Source organism: Erpetoichthys calabaricus, chromosome 12, assembly GCF_900747795.2.
Source record: "Erpetoichthys calabaricus chromosome 12, fErpCal1.3, whole genome shotgun sequence".
Lineage (NCBI taxonomy): Eukaryota > Metazoa > Chordata > Cladistia > Polypteriformes > Polypteridae > Erpetoichthys > Erpetoichthys calabaricus.
This window is the reverse complement of record NC_041405.2, coordinates 11,712,038-11,736,554: the sequence shown is the minus strand read 5'-3', so window position 1 is coordinate 11,736,554 and position 24,517 is coordinate 11,712,038. Positions and strand designations below refer to the sequence as shown.

General features: G+C 41.0%; 1 protein-coding gene across 2 annotated transcripts in view; it reads left to right on the top strand.

Annotated features, from left to right (window-relative positions):
* The first annotated feature begins 3,692 nt into the window (after positions 1-3,692).
* LOC114661865 (uncharacterized) overlaps positions 3,693-24,517 on the top strand; it is a 31,027-nt gene continuing 10,202 nt past the window's right edge. For both annotated transcript variants that reach the window (XR_003717921.2, XM_028815082.2), the window contains exons 1-5: positions 3,693-3,802; positions 9,964-10,073; positions 10,168-10,284; positions 13,597-13,926; positions 15,236-15,565. Coding sequence is in view for 1 of the 2 variants with exons in the window: in XM_028815082.2 (XP_028670915.1) it covers positions 10,209-10,284; positions 13,597-13,926; positions 15,236-15,565 (736 nt within the window). In the remaining variant the exon portion in view is untranslated. The remainder of the gene's footprint in view (positions 3,803-9,963; positions 10,074-10,167; positions 10,285-13,596; positions 13,927-15,235; positions 15,566-24,517) is intronic.

Sequence of the window (24,517 nt, the reverse complement as noted above, 5' to 3'; positions counted from 1 at the left end):
CCAAGAAGCATAGGCCGCAAGCCAGGAACAATCGTTAGAGTGTTCATTGGTAAATAAACATGCCCGATTTCGGAATTTAACAATCATTCTATGTCTCAGGCTTTCCTTCTCAATGCTCGTTACAGTATTATTCTTTCTCTTGCTGAGGAATGGCAGCAATTACATGCAGCTTAGCACAATATCCTACTTATCGTGTTTTCCATCTTGTTCTACTTCTACTTTGAATATTATTATTATTATCATTAATAATAATAATAATAATAATAATAATAATAATAATAATAATAGAAAACCACAAGACTTCATCATGAGTTCCATTTTATGGCTTATGACGTTGTGAAGTCGTGATGTCATTCATTCTCAAATGTCCTACACCTGAGAATGGATGTGGGACACTTCATAATTACTTCTCATGTCTTACCCTAAGGTGAGAAAAACACTTATCCTAGCCAAACATTTAGCAAAATTCCTAGCAGCAATTCTGAGATGCATGATAAATACAGGCCCTGTTCGTAATTTACATTTTATTCTGTATTTGTAATTTTGACTTGCTCATTTTTTTCTTCTTTGTTTTAGTGTTATTTAATTATTTATTTTAAAATTTTGTCCTGCTCCTGTTACATTAATGAAAGTAATTAAAAACAAGCAGAAATAATTATTACAAATAATTACTACCTTTAGTCACTTTTTTAAGTGAGAGAAAGGAAAGCATTAAAACATTTTGGGTGGTTAAACACGTGAAAAACACAAAGTAAAAGGGAAGTATAATGGCAAGAAGAAAAAAATGAATGAATCATTAAAATACTGAATCAAATGGTATGTAAAACAATTGAACATGAAAATACTTTAGCACCACAAGTACTGTATATCATAGGCACACCATGTATGTTGAAGCTGAGGAAATCACCAGCCACAGTGTCCAGATGCCACGTACTGGCCCTGAAGGAATATCATGAATGTCACAACAAGATCAGTATGTGACATTCATGATATTTTTAAAGTATGAAGACCTTGAGATCAAAATCAGATGCACGTACAATTACGAGAACAAAAGTGGCTCCAGCATAATCAGAAGTACACCAGGAACTATCAAGACCAGGGATTCAAGAGCAGCTGGACAAACACCCGAGTAGAGTCGATGTGAAAAGAGATCTAGAAGACTGTACTTCTTGCCATGGCCCGTATTCTTAACCAAGTCCTTAACTGAACAACCAGATGAGTTCAAAGCCTAAAAGGTCTGGTTGACCTCCAGCGAATACGCCAGCATATGTTAATGTGCTCAGAGGAGGGTTATAATAATAATAAACTACTTAAGTTATTTGAACAATTACAGAAATAAAGATAAAGACAGAATATGGGAGAACAATGGAAGGGATCACCTTTATGTATAAAAAAGGGAGGAAAAAATAATATTCCTTAGAGAAGGAAAAAACAAAATTTCCGTAGTCACGTTCAGGAAAGAGAAAAACTAAAAATGCATTAACGTTCTTCATTACAGTCATTAAAGAAGAAGAAAAAAAAAGCAAAAACATAAGTTGTCTAAAATAGGCAACTGCATGGAAGTACCGGTACAAAAATGAATATAACTGATTCCTTCTTTGAGGCATCAATAAAAAATTATAAATTTTCTCAGCACTTAACTTTACTGACATAATATTGTTATTTGGAAATATTGGTTGCAAAATGTTTCCTTTACTAGCCTACTCTGTTGTACTTGCTGTTGACAGTGCATCCAGAAAGTATTCACAGCACTTCATCACTTTTTCCACCTTTTGTTATGTTACAGCCTTATTCCAAAATGGATTAAATTCATTTTTTTCCTCAGAATTCTACACACAACACCCCATAATGACAACGTGAAAAAAGTTTACTTGAGGTTTTTGCAAATTTATTAAAAATAAAAAAACTGAGAAATCCCATGTCCATAAGTATTCACAGCCTTTACTCAATACTTTGTCGATGCACCTTTGGCAGCAATTCCAGCCTCAAGTCTTGTTGAATATGATGCCACAAGCTTGGCACACCTATCCTTGGCCAGTTTCGCCCATTCCTCTTTGCAGCACCTCTCAAGCTCCATCAGGCTGGATGGGAAGCGTCAGTGCACAGCCATTTTAAGATCTCTCCAGAGATGTTCAATCAGATTCAAGTCTGGGCTCTGGCTGGGCCACTCAAGGACATTCACAGAGTTGTCCTGAAGCCACTCCTTTGATATCTTGGCTGTGTGCTTAGGGTCGTTGTCCTGCTGAAAGATGAACCGTCGCCCCAGTCTGAGGTCAAGAGCGCTCTGGAGCAGGTTTTCATCCAGGATGTCTCTGTACATTGCTGCAGTCATCTTTCCCTTTATCCTGACTAGTCTCCCAGTCCCTGCCGCTGAAAAACATCCCCACAGCATGATGCTGCCACCACCATGCTTCACTGTAGGGATAGTATTGGCTTTGTGATGAGCAGTGCCTGGTTTCCTCCAAACGTGACGCCTGGCATTCACACCAAAGAGTTCAATCTTTGTCTCATCAGATCAGAGAATTTTCTTTCTCATGGTCTGAGAGTCCTTCAGGTGCCTCTTGGCAAACTCCAGGCGGGCTGCCATGTGCCTTTTACTAAGGAGTGGCTTCCGTCTGGCCACTCTACCATACAGGCCTGATTGGTGGATTGCTGCAGAGATGGTTGTCCTTCTGGAAGGTTCTCCTCTCTCCACAGAGGACCTCTGGAGCTCTGACAGAGTGACCATTGGGTTCTTGGTCACCTCCCTGACTAAGGCCCTTCTCCCCCGATTGCTCAGTTTAGATGGCCGGCCAGCTCTAGGAAGAGTCCTGGTGGTTTCGAACTTCTTCCACTTATGGATGATGGAGACCACTGTGCTCATTGGGACCTTCAAAGCAGCAGAAATTTTTCTGTAACATTCCCCAGATTTGTGCCTCGAGACAATCCTGTCTCTGAGGTCTACAGACAATTCCTTTGACTTCATGCTTGGTTTGTGCTCTGACATGAACTGTCAACTGTGGGACCTTCTATAGACAGGTGTGTGCCTTTCCAAATCATATCCATTCAACTGAATTTACCACAGGTGGACTCCAATGAAGCTGCAGAAACATCTCAAGGATGATCAGGGGAAACAGGATGCACCTGAGCTCAATTTCGAGCTTCACGGCAAAGGCTGTGAATACTTAAGTACATGTGCTTTCTCAATTTTTTTATTTTTAATAAATTTGCAAAAACCTCAAGTAAACTTTTTTTCACATTGTAATTATGGGGTGTTGTGTGTAGAATTCTGAGGAAAAAAATGAATTTAATCCATTTTGGAATAAGGCTGTAACAGAACAAAATGTGGAAAAAGTGATGCACTATGAATACTTTCCAGATGCACTATATGTCTTAATTTGTTTCCTCATTACTGAACTGAGTTCCATTCACAGATTTTTCATATTCTCTTACAGTTAAAAGGAATTGTGTGTCTTAGAAATTGTTGGCACTTGCTGAAGCTACACAAAAGTTATATAAATAATTGGTGTACTGTATATAAAAACAACCTCTTCTGGACTGTTTATATAATGTGTGATTAGTGCAGGCCATCCGTACTCCAGCTCTCTCTCCAATGGAATTCCCCCCCTCCCCCTTCCCCCGGAATTCCCCCCTTAGGTGGATGTTGTTAAATATTGACTTTGGACAGAGTACAGAAACCCACACGGGGCCTCTCGAAACCCAGGAAGCTTTGTGTGTTCCCCTAATACGTCATATTTGCTTCGCCTTAAAAAAGTGAACGAGAAATGCTTACTTTATCCTTTTCGACACATAGATTGATTTGGTAAGTAGAGCAGATGTAATTAAAACTGATCATGAGTTTTGTTCGTTTTGGTTTTTCTGGTAAAAAAAAAAAATCCGCGTTGATCATGCCAAAAAAAAATAAAGTTCCTGTATAGCATCAGTTTTAAATGTATTTTTTCATGAATCGTCCGCAAATAAGGAGCCGAAATGCATTTACCGCTCACAAAGAAAATCTGCAGCTCTACTCTTTAAGTATTCTTTTTTTTTCTGCTTGAATGTTTATTTAAGGAATTGTGTACTTTTTCAATGCCCAATTGGGCTTCCACGTGAAATAGCATTTTAGATAATACATATATGTGTGATTTTCGGCATACCTCTCCCTAAACATTATCTTTGTGAATGTGCGCTGTTATTCGATATTTGTTTTCCATATGTTTCTCTCACACACGCTCTCTCCCTCTCTCTCTCGCTCATTGTCCCTCATTCTCTCTCACGCTGTGTGTGTGTGTGTATGTGTGTGTGTTTAAATTGAGTCTTTGACTGTCACTAGAAAGGCCGCTGTGTGCGGAATCAGCATCAAGTTTGGATATACTTTATAATTTATTAATCCCAGAGGGGAAATTGTCTTTTTGCATCTCCTTTGGAGGTCAGAGCGCAGTGTCAGTTAGTTAATGCTGAGATGTTAAGTACATATGCCAAATTCAGTGAAAAAAAGGGAAATAACAGGTTGTTACATTTACAAAACTGTATTTACTTTATATTACATGTATTGTTTATATTCCAATTTTGAACATAACTCGATCATGTTTAAATGATTGAATCTTGTAGGGTGTATAATATACTAATTTCAGTAATTTAGGTAGAAGTCAAAATAGTTCTATATAGTCCTCACCAGAAATTAATAAGAACCAAACGGATTCATCGTCAGCGGAGGTCAGATAACCTGGTACTGAAGTCACGTGACTTTCAAAGAAGTTACAGGTTGTGGTTTCGAGTTATTGTCGCCTGTTAAGAGCAAAAGCTTACTGAAATAAAAGTTAAACACGCATACACGAGAAATATTCAGACATTCATTTAAAACACTTAATCACACAAACTAACGTTACTCCGTTTTGCGTTTTTCCTTGTATTCTCCTTTAATGTGTTATCAAACTATGCTCACTAACTACCGTCACAATTCAGTAAATCTTCTATTAAGTTGTCTCGATTTATTCGCTTAGTACGGGTACGTTTACGTACTTAGAAAGAAAAAAGAAACTTCTGACTTTCGTTACGAGTCGACTACTTCCAGGATTGTTCATTACTATTATTAAAACATTGCTCAATTAGATAAATACTCTTAATACAGACAAATTAATAATACACCCGAATGCAATACAATGCAGTTGTCGAAATTGCTCGTTTGAAAATAAAAAAAAAAAATTGTGAAAGAAGGTGCCAAGCAGAAATTTTTTCACTTTATATTTGACTAATATTTAACATTTATTCTATAATATATACATTTACATAAATATAAATAAATGTATTTTATAATATAACACTCTAAGGTGCCCCTCCTTTAACCGTCACCTTATCGTGGTGGAGGGGTTTGCGTGTCCCAATGATCCTAGGAGCTCTGTTGTCCGGGGCTTTATGCCCCTGGTAGGGCCACCCAAGGCAAACTGGTCCTAGGTGAGGGATGAGACAAAGAGCGGTTAAACAAACCTCCTATGAAGAAAAACAATTTTGGACGGCGTTTTCCCTTGCCCGGACGCGGGTCACCGGGGCCCCACTCTGGAGCCAGGCCTGGAGGTGGGGCTCAATGGCGAGCGCCTGGTGGCCGGGCCTGCACCCATGGGGCTCGGCCGGGCACAGCCCGAAGAGGCAACGTGGGTCCCCCTTCCCATGGGCTCACCACCTATGGGAGGGGCAAAGGAGGTCGGGTGCAGTGTGAGTTGGGTGGTGGCCGAAGGCGGGGACCTTGGCGGTCCGATCCTCGGCTACAGAAGCTGGCTCTTGGGACGTGGAATGTCACCTCTCTGAAGGGGAAGGAGCCTGAGCTAGTGCGCGAAGTTGAGAGGTTCCGGCTAGATATGGTCGGACTCACCTTGACGCACAGCTTGGACTCTGGAACCAATCTCCTTGAGAGGGGCTGGACTCTCTACCACTCTGGAGTTGCCCCCGGTGAGAGGCGCCGAGCGGGTGTGGGTATACTTATTGCCCCCCAACTTGGAGCCTGTACATTGGGGTTTACCCCGGTGGACGAGAGGGTAGCCTCCCTTCGCCTTCGGGTGGGGGGACGGGTCCTAACTGTTGTTTGTGCGTATGCACCGAACAGCAGTTCGGAGTACCCACCCTTTTTGGAGTCCCTGGAGGGGGTGCTAGAGGGCATACCTTCTGGGGACTCCCTTGTTCTGCTGGGAGACTTCAAAGCTCACATGGGCAATGACAGTGAGACCTGGAAGGGCGTGATTGGGAGGAATGGCCCCCCTGATCTGAACCCGAGCGGTGTTTTGTTATTGGACTTCTGTGCTCGTCACGGATTGTCCATAACGAACACCATGTTCAAGCATAGGGGTGTTCATATGTGCACTTGGCACCAGGACACCCTAGGCCTCAGTTCGATGATCGACTTTGTGGTCGTGTCATCGGACTTGCGGCCACATGTCTTGGACACTCGGGTGAAGAGAGGGGCGGAGCTGTCAACTGATCACCACCTGGTGGTGAGTTGGCTTCGATGGTGGGGGAGGATGCCGGTCAGGCGTGGTAGGCCCAAACTTGTTGTGAGGGTCTGCTGGGAACGTCTGGCAGAGCCCCCTGTCAGAAGTAGCTTCAACTCCCACCTCCGGCAGAACTTCGACCACATCCCGAGGGAGGTGGGGGACATTGAGTCCGAATGGGCCGTGTTCCGTGCCTCTATTGTTGAGGCAGCTGACCGGAGCTGTGGCCGTAAGGTGGTCGGTGCCTGTCGTGGCGGCAATCCCCGAACCTGCTGGTGGACACCGGCGGTGAAGGATGCCGTCAAGCTGAAGAAGGAGTCCTACAGGACCCTTTTGTCCTGTGGGACCCCGGAGGCAGCTGATAGGTACCGGCAGGCCAAGCGGAATGCGGCTTTGGTGGTTGCTGAGGCAAAAACTCGGGCGTGGGAGGAGTTTGGGGAGGCCATGGAGAATGACTTTCGGACGGTTTCGAGGAGATTCTGGTCCACCATCCGGCGTCTCAGGAAGGGGAAGCAGTGCAGTGTCAACACTGTATATGGTGGGGATGGTGCGCTGCTGACCTCGACTCGGGACGTTGTGGGTCGGTGGGGGGAATACTTCGAAGACCTCCTCAATCCCATTAACATGCCTTCCAATGAGGAAGCAGAGCCTGGGGACTCAGAGGTGGGCTCACCCATCTCTGGGACTGAGGTCACCGAGGTGGTCAAAAAACTCCTTGGTGGCAGGGCCCCGGAGTTCCTCAAGGCTCTGGATGTTGTAGGACTGTCTTGGCTGACACGCCTCTGCAACATCGCATGGACATCAGGGACAGTGCCTCTGAATTGGCAGACCGGGGTGGTGGTCCCCTTCTTTAAGAAGGGGGATCGGAGGGTGTGTTCCAATTACAGAGGGATCACACTCCTCAGCCTCCCTGGAAAAGTCTATTCAGGGGTCCTGGAGAGGAGGGTCCGTCGGATAGTCGAGCCTCGGATTCAGGAGGAACAGTGTGGTTTTCATCCTGGTCGCGGAGCAGTGGACCAGCTCTATACCCTTAGCAGGGTCCTGGAGGGTGCATGGGAGTTTGCCCAACCAGTCTACATGTGTTTTGTGGACTTAGAAAAGGCATTCGACCATGTCCCTCGGGGAATCCTGTGGGGGGTACTCCGAGAGTATGGGGTACCGGCCCCCCTGATAAGGGCTGTTCAGTCCCTGTACGATCGGTGCCAGAGCTTGGTCCGCATTGCCGGCAGTAAGTCGAACCCGTTTCCAGTGAGAGTTGGACTCCGCCAGGGCTGCCCTTTGTCACCGATTCTGTTCATAACTTTTATAGACAGAATTTCTAGGCGCAGCCAGGGTGTTGAGGGGGTCCAGTTTGGTGGGCTCAGGATTGGGTCACTGCTTTTTGCAGATGATGTTGTCCTGTTTGCTTCATCAGGCCGTGATCTTCAGCTCTCTCTGGATCGGTTCGCAGCCGAGTGTGAAGCGGCTGGGATGAGAATCAGCACCTCCAAATCCGAGACCATGGTCCTCAGCCGGAAAAGGGTGGAGTGCCCTCTCAGGGTTGGTAGCGAGATCCTGCCCCAAGTGGAGGAGTTCAAGTATCTCGGGGTCTTGTTCACGAGTGAGGGAAGAATGGAGCGTGAGATCGACAGGCGGATCGGTGCGGCATCCGCAGTAATGCGGGCATTGCATCGGTCTGTCGTGATGAAAAAGGAGCTGAGCCGCAAGGCGAAGCTCTCAATTTACCAGTCGATCTATGTTCCTACCCTCACCTATGGTCATGAGCTATGGGTAGTGACCGAAAGAACGAGATCGCGAATACAAGCGGCTGAAATGAGTTTCCTCCGCAGGGTGTCTGGGCTTTCCCTTAAAGATAGGGTGAGAAGCTCAGTCATCCGGGAGGGGCTCAGAGTAGAGCCGCTGCTCCTCCGCATCGAGAGGAGTCAGATGAGGTGGCTCGGGCATCTGATCAGGATGCCTCCTGGACGCCTCCCTGGTGAGGTGTTCCGGGCACGTCCAACCGGGAGGAGGCCCCGGGGAAGACCCAGGACACGCTGGAGGGACTATGTCTCTCGACTGGCCTGGGAACGCCTTGGGATTCTCCCGGAAGAGCTAGAAGAAGTGGCCGGGGAGAGGGAAGTCTGGGCATCTCTGCTCAAGCTGCTGCCCCCGCGACCCGACCTCGGATAAGCGGGAGACAATGGATGGATGGATGGACTCTAAGGTGCATGTTATGTTCATATTTAGTTATGCATTGGTCATGGCATTCTGGCAAAGCCAAGGAAGCAGTGTTCTTGTACAACTGTTGTGCTTTAGAATACTAATCTTTTGTATTTTTGTTGGTTTGTATTGTTTTTACCAAATAAAACTAGTTTTGGTATAAGCAAACCTGTTTATTTCTTATTAATAACTTTGAGCATGAACTATAAAATGATACTGGAACAAGTATAATTGACAACCTAAAAAGGTTATGAGCTAAGTAACTCAGGGAGGTATACTTTTTAAAAAGTTTATAAAATAATTGTTAAAATATTATTCTTTATTGACATGTTCATTTATCATAATATAATTAATTTAACAGAGAATAAATTAAGTTTCATTCATTTTATATAAAAATATGATGTCATTTCAGGATATATTAATTTAGTGCATTAAGCATTATTAATTTTGTTTTGATAAAAACAATTTTATTATGTGCAACCGATGTACATTTTTTATTTTTTTTTATTTTAATCTGACATGCCATTTTCTTCAGTATATGAATGAACAGAAAATAAAAGGTGGTATTCATGGGGCTGAAGTTTGCTAGAGTCTCATTAGTTAAAATTTCAATTAAGATTAATTACCATCTCACGACTGAGTCCATAGGTGTCAAGGCAAACTAAGCAGTCGCCCAGGGAAGTAAAATTTGGTCACAGAATGTTTTTAAACAATACTGGCTCCAACTTACACTCAAAGACATTTTTAGATTATTTTCGTGAACCAGCAATGTTTGGCCTTGACCACTGATGATCTACAACAAGACACTGATGGGTGGTCTTCCAAATCCTAGGAGGCACCACATTCAGAGGCTCTCTTCGCCCTGCATGTTGTTTGTTAATTGTTTTCATTTACAGCTTCACTTAGTACAGCAGAAATGCCAAAACCAGCCCTGGAGACACAAAACATCACATCTGAATGAAATGATAGGAAACACAAACTTTTCGATTCCTATGTCTGCTTTAAAAAATGTACTTGTATATTATGAATACCTGAGTGTAATCTGCATGCTCTTCCAGAGACACCTAACAAATATAAGAAAAACTAATACAAAATTGAAATAATTAAAAAAATGCAAAATAATAATGGATAATGACACCAATCTGGCAAAAGCATTCCTTTGTTTCCTCTATTTCTTGTTACCTTGCTCCTGCTCTTGTTATTTGTAAACTGATCTAATATCATATTTCTTAATTCCAAATAAATGTTGGTGGTTTAATATTTTTAATTTATTTATCTCTTTTAATTAACATAATATATATAGGGACATGTACAGTTGTGGTGGGCTCCTGCTCTCTGTTATCCTGAAAGGGAATGAGTGGACAGATGGATGAAAGAATGGATGGAGCAGCTCTGCACTGAAGTTACTTTATTGTAAGTTACAGTATATGTTTTTTTAAATGTAATAATTGACTTGTCGTAAACTGTATTGAAAATCTTTGAAAAACAGAACCTCTCTCATCTTTAGACACTTTGATGTTCCTACTCCATTGATGATTTTCTTTGACGATGAACTTCTGCTGTTCCAGACTGTACATTATTTGGCATGCTGGGTTTCTGGTCCTCTTCATTGATGCTGTCACTTGTGAGTGATTTATTTGAACTTTAAACTTGGGCAGTATATGCAAATTAAAAAAGTCAAATGAAAAAGCTCTAAAAATGTATTGTATATGTTCAAAGACAGTCTTTGTACCTGAGGAAATTGTGCTTAACTGTACAATTGATAAGATGTTTGGAGTTGAGGTAATGTCCGTTATTCTAGAAAAATGAACACAGGTGCTCAATAAACATTCAAGGAACGTCATACAAAAGAAAGAAGCTGAAGTTTAAGCCGGGTTTATTCTTGAAGAGCGTCATATTAAACATAAGGCCATTTCTCTCCCCCAACACTCTTAAAAATAAAGGTGCCTGAGATGTTCTTCAGAGCGATGCTGTAGGGGATACAGTTTTGGTTCCTAAAAGAACCATCTGCATGAAGGTTCCAGAAAGAACTCTTTTTTATTCAGATCTATAACAAGCTCCATACAGTCAATAACCAGTAATAGATGGTAAGAAATTTACTATAGACTCTTACTGTGTACAATAACACAGGGTATGTTCAGCTTTTTTTAATCTGTTAGTGTCCTGCTAGGCTGCCTACCATACATTAAAAATATCAGTTTTTCAAAGAACTAAAGAACCAACTTCATATGTCAAGAACACATCCCAGAATGAAATTGTACTCTGTCAAGCAATGGTTCTACAAAGAACCACATAACCCAGTCAAGAACCATAAAGTGCCATTAAAGAACCAGGATTTTTAAGAGTGCATCAGAAATGTGCAGTAATTAGAAGAGGGCAACTATTCATATTTACTACATATAGCAAGATGAAGAGTCACCATTAGGCACCCACAATGTTTCAAGTACTTGCCAATTTTGCTTTCCTTATTGTTTCAGCACAATGATGTTTCATTTTTGTAAAGTGTGTGTGTTTGGCACAATTTGCACAATCGCATGCTGAATTTCTCCTCCCTTAAACTCAACCCATTTCCAGACATGATTGCTGTTGTTATTTTCAACATTTGTTAACAAAGTGTTGTAGTAAATCCACCCTAAGACATTTACATATGTGTTTTTTGATCTGTTTTTTGTTATGCATTGTTGGTCAATAAATAAGACATTACTGTAACCTGAACACCAGACACAACTGCTACAGACTCAGTTCCAAGTTAAAATAAATTTGTTTTAATTTTACAAGAGTACCTTTACAGGCTTTTAAAGTTAGATCAGCACCATATAAAATCACCAGAATGCTTCTCTCATCTCCTTCCACTTATCCTCAGTGAGCATCATCCTCTTCCTCCCAACTCTGACTTCCTGAATGAAGTGAGATTCCTTCTTTTATGGTGGACCTGGGAGCACTTCGTTGTCACAGGGGGGACTCAAGGGCCTAATTAAAGTTAGCAGTCACCATGACATGAATGTGTGTGGTGTGAATGAGGAAAATAAATGTACCTTGCGGAAAAAACAAGTGAAAGTGAATGCAGTTATGGGTGTGCACAATGATATACCTGCCTCCCATCAAGGGTTTGTTTATGCTGTACAGTAAAGAGACATCTGAAAGACGCTTCCATTCTACATTATTCTGCAAAGATTGTGTTTCAAATACAGGTGCTGGTCATAAAATTAGAATATCATGACAAAGCTGATTTATTTCAGTAATTCCATTCAAAAAGTGAAACTTGTATATTAGATTCTTTCATTACACACAGACTGATGTATTTCAAATGTTTATTTCTTTTAATGTTGATGATTATAACTGACAACTAATGAAAGTCCCAAATTCAGTATCTCGGAAAATTAGAATATTGTGAAAAGGTTCAACATTGAAGACACCTGATGCCACACTCTAATCAGCTAATTAACTCCAAACACCTGCAAAAGCCTTTAAATGGTCTCTCAGTCTAGTTCTGTAGGCTACACAATCATGGGGAAGACTGCTGACTTGACAGTTGTCCAAAAGACGACCATTGACACCTTGCACAAGGAGGGCAAGACACAAAAGGTCATTGCTAAAGAGGCTGGCTGTTCACAGAGCTCTGTGTCCAAGCACATTAATAGAGAGGACAAGATGTGGTAGAAAAAAGTGTACAAGCAATAGGGACAACCACACCCTGGAGAGGATTGTGAAACAAAACCCATTCAAAAATGTGGGGGAGATTCACAAAGAGTGGACTGCAGCTGGAGTCAGTGCTTCAAGAACCACCACACACAGACGTATGCAAGACATGGGTTTCAGCTGTCGCATTCCTTGTGTCAAGAAACTCTTGAACAAGAGACAGCATCAGAAGCGTCTCGCCTGGGCTAAAGACAAAAAGGACTGGACTGCTGCTTTCTGATGAAAGTAAATTTTGCATTTCCTTTGGAAATCAAGGTCCCAGAGTATGGAGGAAGAGAGGAGAAGCACAGAATCCACGTTGCGTGAGGTCCAGTGTAAAGTTTCCACAGTCAGTGATGGTTTGGGGTGCCATGTCATCTGCTGGTGTTGGTCCATTGTGTTTTCTGAGGTCCAAGGTCAACGCAGCCGTCTACCAGGAAGTTTTAGAGCACTTCATGCTTCCTGCTGCTGACGAACTTTATGGAGATGCAGATTTCATTTTCCAACAGGACCTGGCACCTGCACACAGTGCCAAAGCTACCAGTACCTGGTTTAAGGACCATAGTATCCCTGTTCTTGATTGGCCAGCAAGCTCACCTGACCTTAACCCCATAGAAAATCTATGGGGTATTGTGAAGAGGAAGATGCAATACGCCAGACCCAACAATTCAGAAGAGCTGAAGGCCACTATCAGAGCAACATGGGCTCTCATAACACCTGAGCAGTGCCACAGACTGATCGACTTCATGCCACGCCGCATTGCTGCAGTAATCCAGGCCAAAGGAGCCCCAACTAAATATTGAGTGCTGTACATGCTCATACTTTTCATGTTCATACATTTCAGTTGGCCAACATTTCTAAAAATCCTTTTTTTGCATTGGTCTTAATTGATATTCTAATTTTCCGAGATACTGAATTTGGGACTTTCATTAGTTGTCAGTTATAATCATCAACATTAAAAGAAATAAACATTTGAAATACATCAGTTTGTGTGTAATGAATGAATCTAATATACAAGTTTCACTTTTTGAATGGAATTACTGAAATAAATCAACTTTGTCATGATAGTCTAATTTTATGACCAGCACCTGTACCTACTGAAATTTTTACATTTTTAATGTGTTGAGTTGATTTTTTATGTAAGACAACATGAGTAAAATATAAGCATTTTGTTCATTAAAGAAGAGTAATAAAGATAATTCTCTAATGAAACATGGAGGTAAGAATAAACTAATGTTATTGTTTTTTTTCAATTTAGTACCATTTAAAGTAAACTGTAAGAATCCACAGACTACACAGATCAACAGGAACTTCACCCTTAATTGCACAACAGAGGGACGAAATAGCGACGAGCTCACTTTTGTTCAGTGGTATAAAGGTGGTTCTGTTCTGGCTGTGTACACTGAGAACTCAAATCACAATGGGAATGATCAGTCAACAAGATTTGCACTGGACAAGAATCGAATCAGACAAGGAGACATCTCCCTAGACATAACAGATGTGCAAAAAATTGACGAAGGCAACTATCACTACGCAGTTTCAACAATAAAAGTGCTACGTGAAGGAGACATACTTTTGAAAGTAAAATGTAAGTCCTTCTGTGTTTATTTGAAAAAAAAAAAATAGAATAAATTAGTTACCGACCTTGCCTTGATTAGAAATTTTGGAATTTGAAGTTGCAAGTTGTTCAGTTAGTTATCCTCTTTTCAGTATGGGCTAGATTTTACATAATGTTTGCTGTGTTTTTTCTCTATATCTGATAGAATTTACTAGATGCTTTCTTTTCAGGGCTTATGTCCTTGCTGCAGTTCTACTTTCAGATGTAGTTAAACTTAAATTTACATCTTACATTTATTTCCTTACCAGATGCTTTTATCCAAAGCGACTTAAAAAAGAGGTCAACATAATCAAGTAAATGTCAGTCTGGGGGACTGTTTGGGAACAAGTGTTATAGGACAAGGGTACAAAAATGACCATAGCAAGTAGAGAGCTTAGAAAAATGCAATTAAGATTCCTAGGTTGCAAAAACCTATTTAAGCATTTTATCACATAGAAATTCAAAGAACAGCAGAGTCTTCAAATGCATCATAAACACATTGACGGAGTCACACATGGAGAGCCAGGGGTTACACATGAATGGCGTCTGGGTTGAGATTTAATGTAATGTAGAGGTGACATCACCAGAAACAGTTCGGCAGCAGACTTGAGTGGTCAAAAAGGAGCATACGACCTCTCAAATGTGTCCCTATTCAGTGCCCTCCATAATGTTTGGGACAAGGACACATTTTTCCTTTACCCCTCACCACCACAGTTTAAAAATACAAATCAAACAATTCAGACGTGACTAAAATGTACATTCCAGACTTTTATTTAAGGGGATTTGCATACATTTTGGTCACACCATATAGACATGACAACACTTTTTCTACATGGTGCCCCTATTATATTATATTATATTATATTATATTATATTATATTATATTATATTATATTATATTATATTATATTATATTATAAGCTACATCATGAAGATGGATGTCCTGTTTCTGCCCCTTGGTCCCCTATCCCATTTCATTTTTAAAGAAACAACATGGCTAACAGTTCTAGTTTGGCAATTTCTAAAATCTAAATTCCTTTTACCGTCCTCCTTCCTCATATAATCCAGCATCAATGTTAAACACAGACAAATCAAAGGAGCAAACTGAACTATTTCCTAAATGAATATGATAAAGTTCAACAAGCTACTTGTAAATGTATGTTATTGTCATTTATATGGTTCCATACTTGGTATCAAAAATTAAACTGAAAGCATTTTTTACACATTGAATTAGTGGCTAAACCATGACTGATTGAAAGTGTTTTATTCTAATTTTTTGGTTTGTTTACTTCTCATATAGTGCCTTATGAAGTTGAATGTCCAAGTCCACAGATAGCCTTCCCAAATATGAATACCTTAATAAATTGCACAATTAAGAACCTGAACAGTGATATGCTGACATATGTCTTCTGGACCAAAGATCATAATATTCTGGCCAGCTATCGAAGAACAAAAAGTGAAGTAACACCAGTTCAACAATCCAGATTTTCTCTCAGCCAAGATATTATCAACCAAGGAGACTTCTCCCTTTACATCAGAGATATACAGCAATCAGACAATGGGCTGTATCGGTATTCACTGGGAATTGATAACACACATGAAGAAGGAGAAGTGATGCTTGAAATAAGAGGTAATGTAACCATGTAATATTACTAATAATCAACAAAACAGAATGCCTATGTAGAGGAGTGTCAACTTATCTAAAGTTAAAATAGTGTAACAAAACTATCAAACTATTAGAAATATAATATTACATGCAAAATATTTTCAGATCTGCTTAATCTATGTTGGCTTTATGGAGGCTGACAATGGTCTATGCCAGCAAAATTGGATGTAAAGTAAGAGCTAACCTTTGACAGTGCACAAAAAAAAAAAGGCGGAATGGTGGCTCTGAGGCTAAAGATCTGCACTGGCATCCTGAAGGTTGCTGGTTCAAATCCCTGTCACTGCCAAAAGAGATGCTGCTGGGATCCTTGAGCAAGGCCCTTAACCTTCAAATGCTCCAGGGGCGCTGTACAATGGCTGACCCTGCGCTCTGACCCCAAGGGGTATGCGAAAAGATGCATTTCACTGCATGTTGTCCTGTATAACTATGTATGTGAAAAATAAATAAAGAATTAATTAAAAGAATTAAGTCCATTGTGCAGTCTACTCACATAAACAGGGCCAATGAAAAATCACTAATTAATTTTTGTCATTTAAAGATACAACAAGCAGGGAGTGTCAAAAGTCTACAAATCAAACCCAGTTCAATGAATCTATGAATCAACAGTACAACTTAATGCCTAGTATGGCAACCATAGATAGAAGTACTTAATATAAAAACACTTTCAAAAATTGATCTTTTATGTTGTGAACTGACTGCAATTTCCACATACATTCAGCTTTGCAATAATTATAAATAAATTTAACTTGGTATGGTTGATCTATGGTAAGAGCTAATACCTGAACACTGAGACAAACAACATACTGATTCAAATAACGAAATTAAGAATATATTTTCATGATACTGTTATTTTTCAGCCAGGGAATTCAATCTTGGCCAGGGTTCCTTGTTTTATGTCTTTTTTGTTCAAATTTGAGCCATTGAGGTATGGCAATGTTACTTTTATTTATTGATGGCTTTGTTTTCTAAGCCTGTGCTATGTCCCATGTCTTTTGTGAGTGGTACCCCAAGAAGAAAATTGCCGCCAGGAACTGCCGTTCACCCTTTATATCCAGAGGGTTTTTCAGTTTCCTGGCAGTTCATCTTTGAATGTACTAAGGAGTTGGTGAGTTATTATGTTTTTGCTATGCTTGTGCTTTTGTGTTTACTGGATTTTTGAACCTGTGCTCTGTTTTTTTTACTTTGTTTTTGGATTATTCTATTGGGACATTATTCACCTTGAATTATCTTGCTGGCAACTTTTTTGTGTCTTTTGTGCTTTTCTGGCATGACAGTCACATTTTTTGTGAAGACTTTTTATTTTTGATATCTTATTTTTGCCCTCATTACTAGCTGGGGTTTGACAGTATACCCCTCTCGTGGGCATTTTTGGAAGTTTTTCAGACTCCTAATACAGGGTTTCTTCCCTGGCTGGAGTTCAGTTGTTGTTTTTATGTCTATTTTGTTAATTTTTCACATTAACATTGTTGAATATTTAGCTTTTTTGTGCTTAAGCATCATTTATCATGTGCCATGTGTTTTTGTGGGTGGTTCCCAAGTCATCTGCCCATCAACGGCAAGGGACTACCCTCAGTCCTATAAAGGATCAGAAAACAAACAGTCCCTTGCGGTTCATTGATCATGTTGGCATTGGTGAATTCTGTGGTGATTTATTGCTTCTTCTTGATTATAAATTTTATGGATTTTTGATCTCTGCGATCTGTGTTTTGACCATTTTGTGTATTGTTTTCGTTGCAATTCATTGTGAATGTTATATCTGTGCTTTTTGTGATTACTGGAATTTTGACCTATGTGTTCTGTTTTTTTTACCATTCCTGGATTTCATATTAGGACTTTGTTTGCTATTGGGATTGCTCAATTTAAAGGCATTGTCTTCTCTGTGTTTAAGCTGCTCATTATTTATTTTTGTTCAAAAGAGTTTTGTTAATAAAATCAAAAACAAACAAACTTTTATTTATAAATATTCTTTATTGCCCTTTTTCATGACCAACCAGGATTGACATTTTTTTCCTATAGTGGACATTTTGAGCAATTAATAGGACTTTTGTGCTTTGGAACACTTGAGTTCATAACAAAATGAATGGCTATTAAAAAAATAAAAATTGTAAAACCTAATGCAGCACTGTGCAAAGGGAGCTACATATTCTACAGAAGGCTCTGATAGACCCAAAAACAATTTTTCAGGATTATTATGTATCTCTGGATAGAAAGCTACATCCAGAATTCACTTTGACCACTGTCAGTCATCCTTTTTAGCTGGTCTTGTTGATTTAAATGAAGATGGTCATTTCTATGACATGGATGACAATGTGTAAATAACTCATGGCAAAATTCAGTACCTTTTAGACAGAAACAAGCCATTGATTAAGTTTATCAAAATTGTCCATGCACTCAAGCCTCCATTTTATGCAACAGAATGAGCCACCTACTCAATTATTTTTTGTTGATTCCCTAAAAGCCTGTTCTCTATTTGAAGGCTTAGTCTGGCCTCAAGCCTCCCAGTCTGCTATCAGTAGGCTTGCCTGGGTGAGGCCTATTTTGGAGCTGTTTTTTGTGGGCCTGTTTGAAGGTCTCACTCATTTTTGTTATATTGTGGTGATAGAATCATAACAGATGCATTGCTTTACTTTTATATTATTGTATCTTGTCTCATGAAGATTTCATAAGAATCTGGTGTAATGTTTATCTAGGAGAAAACATTAAGAGTTAATACCAACAATTCCTGTGATTCAAAAGAATACTGATGCAACAACAACATTTATTTCTTTCAGCAGATGTGTGCACAGCTGGCCTTTTGCAATTGTTCATAATATTGGTGATTTTTTGTTCAAAAATGACACATATAAGCGTTTTTACAATGTGTGTGTAATCGCAACTTGGCAACTATCTTGGCCTGAAAAATGGAATTATTCAGCAAGTTTTTAGGCTTTTATTTTACGGTGGTGCTTTGCGGCACATTACCTCAACTGTAAAGCTAAAGTGTGAGCAAAATATTTTTTTTAAATTTACAGAAAGCACTTAACTTTTGAGCCCAATATACTATGTTAGTAAAGAAATAACTGTGACTTGAAAAATACTGAACTTAACCTTTATCATAACTGAAATCTAAGGGAGATAGCATCCCTTACTACATACAACTATCAAATAAATGAATGGCTGCAAAAAGAAATTTCAGTGGCTAATGGAGAATAGGCATGATGAATCCATACTTTCTTTACAAAACTATATATGAGTTGCTCCAGACTGGTGAAAAAAATCAATTTTCATGAAGTTCAACATGTCAGCAAAAGGAACATCAACTATAAATATACTGTATATATATTTATACACGCACACAGACACACACACACACACACACACACACATATATATATATATATATATATATATATATATATATATATATATATATATATATATATATATATATATATATATATATATACACACATATACACACACACATATATATTGTGAAGGAGAGCCGGGTCCCATGCCTGGCAGGGACGCCTCTACTGCATCTGTTCCGGGGGAGCTACCATGGACAGATCAATACCTCCCCCGGGATGCTTGGTGGCAGCCTCCCTGGTAGACGATGATTCCACAACCTGGTGCATGGCTCCATGGGAGATGTAGTCCTCCACAGCCTGGTTGGGGGCTCGGATGGCCGCCAGGGGGAGCTGCATGGAGTCTGCAGCCTGGCTGGTCAAATCTTCAGCCCCACCCGGAAATGCAATTAAGGCCAGGTGATCAAGCACCTGGAATGCTTCCAGGTGGGGTATAAAAAAGGCCAGCCACCACCACTCGGGAGAGCCAGAGTCGGGAGGAGGAGGACTAAGCCTGAAGAGGAGTGGTGCTGAAACGTTTGTGTTTTAGGACATACGGTGTCTGTCTGTCTGTGCCTGGGGCCTGGTCTTTTACAATATATATATATATATCTTGTTACGCTTGGGTTACAAGATTGCACAGAAGACCAGTGGAAGTTGAAGAAACTCGAATTTTTATTCAAACACTGCAAACAAACATTTATCTTTTAAAACTGTTTCAAACATGCTCCTTTAAAGAGTTTACACCTCCGCTTGTCATTTAAAAGCAACCAAGGATTTCTTCTTCTTCGGAGAAATACATGTCAGGAGCACCAGAAGTCAGAGAGAGAGAAAGAAGCATAAAATCAATTTATAACCACAGAGAGAAGTCGGCACAGGCTTTTTGACAAGGCGGAGTAGCGCGCGAGAGGCAGATTACGTGACAGAGCCGGCCAGAAGGAAAAGGAGAAATGTGAAGGTATTCTGTTTATGTTTCCTAGGGGTTTCCTAGGGCTTTTTCCAGGGGCGTCTGTATCTTTTTGGGGGTAGGATTAGCTTCGCAGCTCACACCCCCTCCCTCAGCTTTATTCACGTTTCCGTGAATCAAGCGATTCTCCAGACCCGGTTCAAAGAGACGTGACAGCACGTCAGCATTTATGTGTTCAGACCCAGGTCGGTGTCTGACTTCAAAACTGTAAGGTTGTAATCCTAAAAACCATCTCATAAGACGGGAGTTTGTATCTTTTTGACGGTATAACCATTGAAGTGGAGCATGATCAGTTACTAATGTGAACTTCCGTCCCCATAAGTAATAGCGTAGTGCTTCTATAGCCCATTTAATTGCTAAACATTCTTTCTCAATAGTTGAATAATTGCGTTCTCTTGGGAGTAATTTCCTACTCAAGTATGTGATAGGGTGTTCTTCACCCTCAAATACCGGGGAAAGGACCGCTCCTACTCCGAATGCACTAGCGTCTGTTTGTAGAATAAAATCTTTAGAGAAATCAGGATTTCGTAGCACTGGATAAGATGACAAGGCTTTTTTTAAATCTGAAAAGGAACGTTCGCAAAGTTCTGTCCATATAATAGGGCGGTTTTTTCTTCCTTTAGTAAGCTCTGAAAGAGGAGCAGCTCTATTTGCAAAGTCAGGGATGAATCTTCTGTAGTAACCAGCTAGTCCCAGGAAAGCGCGCACCTGTTTTTGCGTTTTAGGATGTGGGTAAGCAAGCACCTCCTCTATTTTCCTCAGTTGTGGACAAAGTAAACCCCTGCCCATCGAGTAACCTAGATAATGAGTCTCAGACATACCTAGTTTACATTTCTTAGGGTTAGCAGTTAATCCTGCTTGTTTCAGGCTATCAAGTACAGCTTGTAGGCATTGTAAATGTGAATGCCAATCATTGCTGAAAATAACCACATCATCAAGATACGCCCCAGAATACTCAGAATGTGGGCATAGTATTTGATCCATCATTCGCTGAAAAGTTAAAGGGGCTCCATGCAGACCAAATGGGAGTCTTGTAAATTCATAAAGTCCATCAGGAGTTGTAAATGCTGTTTTCTCACAACTATTAGCCTCAAGAGGCACCTGCCAATAACCTTTTTTGAGGTCTAGTGTGGAAATATAGGTCGCCTGACCCAGTTTCTCCAAGAGCTCGTCCACCCGGGGCATTGGGTAAGCATCGAATTTAGACGCCTTATTCAAGCGCCTAAAATCAATACAAAAACGAACCGAACCGTCCGGCTTGGGGACTAACACGACCGGAGAGCACCAGTCACTTTTGCTTTCACGAATGACACCTAGTTCCAGCATCTTTTTGACTTCTTCGCGCACAATATTCCTTCGTGCTTCTGGAATTCGAAATGGACGCATCTGCACCCGAACACCGGCTGGGACACTTTGAGCAGAAGGTCTTGACGTCTCTACGCTGACCCTTCTTTGAACAGACATGACAGCGTTTTTCTGAAAGTCCAAAGTCCTTACATTCATCTGGCAACACTGCTGAAATACTACTCATAGGATCCTCTTTGCCAGTGTATACACGAAATCTATAAATGTAACCTGAATTCTCAGCTAAGCAAAACATCTTGATACCAAACCGTGCCCTTTTCAATGGTAGATACTGTCGAAACTGTAAGCGGCCCTTCCACGACAATAAACTTTCATCAACTGCAACTGACGGTCCTGGCATGTAGGGCAACTGAAATGCTTCAAATAAATGATCAATCAAAGGACGTAGCTTGAACAAGTGGTCGCGGTTTGGATCTTTCTTATCTGGCTCGTTTCTGTTGTCATTCAAATGAAAGAATTTCAGCAGCAAAGAGAATCGGTTACGTGTCATGACAGCTGCAAAAATAGGTGTTGCATACATAGGATCTGTAGACCAGTACATCTCAATATCTGGTTTTCTGATTATTCCCATCAACATCAAAATCCCAATGAATTTTTTCATTTCGTTTTCATCAGTGTCAAACCAAGCACGAACACGGGAATGTGGAGGTAAATTGGGATTTTTCTCAATAAACTGTGCTGCATACAGATTTGTCTGATGAACAAAATGTCTGATCAAATCAGGTGACACAAACAGCTCATAAAACTGCTCAGCAGTGTAATTGTTTACATCAACAATAAAGCCACACGTTCCCGCAAACGAATGCAGAAAAGGTAGTTCACCTCGGGCAGCAGCCCAGCTGAGATGCTGGGGATACACCCACTCAGCGCCGTCATCCGATGCCTCTTCATTCACAGTATCATGCAGCGCACGTTGCTGCTCATCACTGTCGCTAAAATCTTCTTCAGAACTGCTACAGTCATGATCAGAACTGTCCAAAATCGCCTGCAAAGCCTCACTTGAAGTCAGTTTACGTTTCGCCATATTCACAGCTGTTACATGCGAATCACGTCACATGACCGGCCAAAACAACCACAGACTTGTCGAAATACAACGTAGTAATAATACCCACGCCAAACCGTCAGTTATACTACTTGCCAGGCATTCATATAACCACAGGCAAATGTGCCGGATTATTCCGGCAGTATGGCGTTAGCAATAAAACAACGGTGCCGGATATATCCGGCAGAGGGCGGTTAAGGGGTTAAATGCATACTCCAACGAGCTATCAGCACGTTGCAAGATCACAAAATCCTGCTGCTCGCTAGAACTCGGTTTGGGTTCTGAGACATTTACAATTTGAGAGGACGTGCAAGGGTCTTGGTCTTGACAATTTGAGAAATTCTCCAGGGAGTTTTCCTCCGACTCACTAGAGAGATCTGGTTCAATATCTAAATTGGGACCTAAATTGTTCCCTACTGCCACCAGTTTCCCGTCTCCCTCCCCCCGAATGGGTTTAACAGGTGAGTCGATTAGTGACTGGCGTTCAGCCATCAATATAGGAAAAAGAGCATTCCTTCTGCCTATCAGCAAAGGCCAAGGGCATGAATCAGAAATAGCAGACCACACTTTAAAGTGACGACTCTTATAAGTTACAGGAAGAAATAATGTCTCATAGTTCTTAACATCTCCATGTACACAGCGTATGTTAACAGTCTCGGTATTACTATGGTAACTGTCGTCAAGACAGTTGCGTCTGACAACACAAAGGTCACTGCCTGAGTCCAAAAACGCTGTCACCTGTCGGCCCCCGAACTTTATAGAGAAAAATAAGCCATCTTTGTTTTTCGACGGATCCGGGATATTCGAGCAACAAACCTCTGCTATGCCAATTTCCATTGAACGGGCTGGAGACAGACGACAATCTCTCACTAAATGACCAGGCTGGTTACACCGGAAACATCTTCGCTCGCCGGCACCGAATCGACGACGTCCACGACCACGACCTCTGTCTCCAGTAGCAGGCATCTCATTTGTGGTTGCAGCAACTGCATTTCCTGGTGGTCTAGCCGACGACATCTGAATATCAGTTGTTGAAGGATGACGAGGTACACGATCAAGTTGACGAGGATACTCTTGGGGTTCCCTTATAGGTTTTAACACAGGATACTGAGTACCGAAGCTACCGCTTGTTTTGAAAGCGGTCTGGGAGCCTTCTAGACGTTGTGAAATAATATCTAGAGATTCAAGATTGTGACGAAGAAATTCATCTCGGATGGGTGCAGGTATTCCAAACAGCACTACGTTCATAACAACTTTTTCAACGATGCGCTCAACCTTATCTCCCTCAAACCAGCATTGCACTTTAAGAATCAAATCTTGTATCTGAGCACGAACAGATCTGTCCATATCCAACCTCCAGTTGTAAAGTGCAAAACCTTTTGACAAAAACGTCGTGGCTTTCTTCAAGACAAGCTGATCTTTCAAAAAATCATAATCGCCAAATTTGTCGGTAGGTATATTTCGTAATGAAAGTAGTGCATCAGCAGACAAAAACTGGGTGATGATAACAGCCCAATGACGTTTGTCCCATCCTAACACAGTCGCCACTTGTTCAAAAGCCAAAAGAAATAGCTCTGGGTCATCAGATGGGCCCATCTTCGACAGGACATTCTTAGCATTGTCCGGAAGTGGAGGCAACGGAATCACACGTCTAGTAACTTGAGCAGGTGCTGGTGCTGGTGGAGGTGGAACATACTGTTGAGGGATTGGAGAGGCTCCTTGAGGCTGAATATATTGTTGGGTGTCTCTTTGTCTGACAGAAGGAGGCCGGAGACTAGACGCAGGACGTTCGGAATGTAAATCATCTTCCGAATCATATGGGATAGGAACATTCTGGGCGATTTGGAAAAGGTATTTGGCTTCCGCTTGTGCTAATGCATCCATCTGTGCAACCACTCCTGGTACCACTTGTCACACTTGGGTTGCAAGATTGCACAGAAGACCAGTGGAAGTTGAAGAAACTCGAATTTTTATTCAAACACTGCAAACAAACATTTATCTTTTAAAACTGTTTCAAACATGCTCCTTTAAAGAGTTTACACCTCCGCTTGTCATTTAAAAGCAACCAAGGATTTCTTCTTCTTCGGAGAAATACATGTCAGGAGCACCAGAAGTCAGAGAGAGAGAAAGAAGCATAAAATCAATTTATAACCACAGAGAGAGGTCGGCACAGGCTTTTTGACAAGGCGGAGTAGCGCGCGAGAGTCAAATTACGC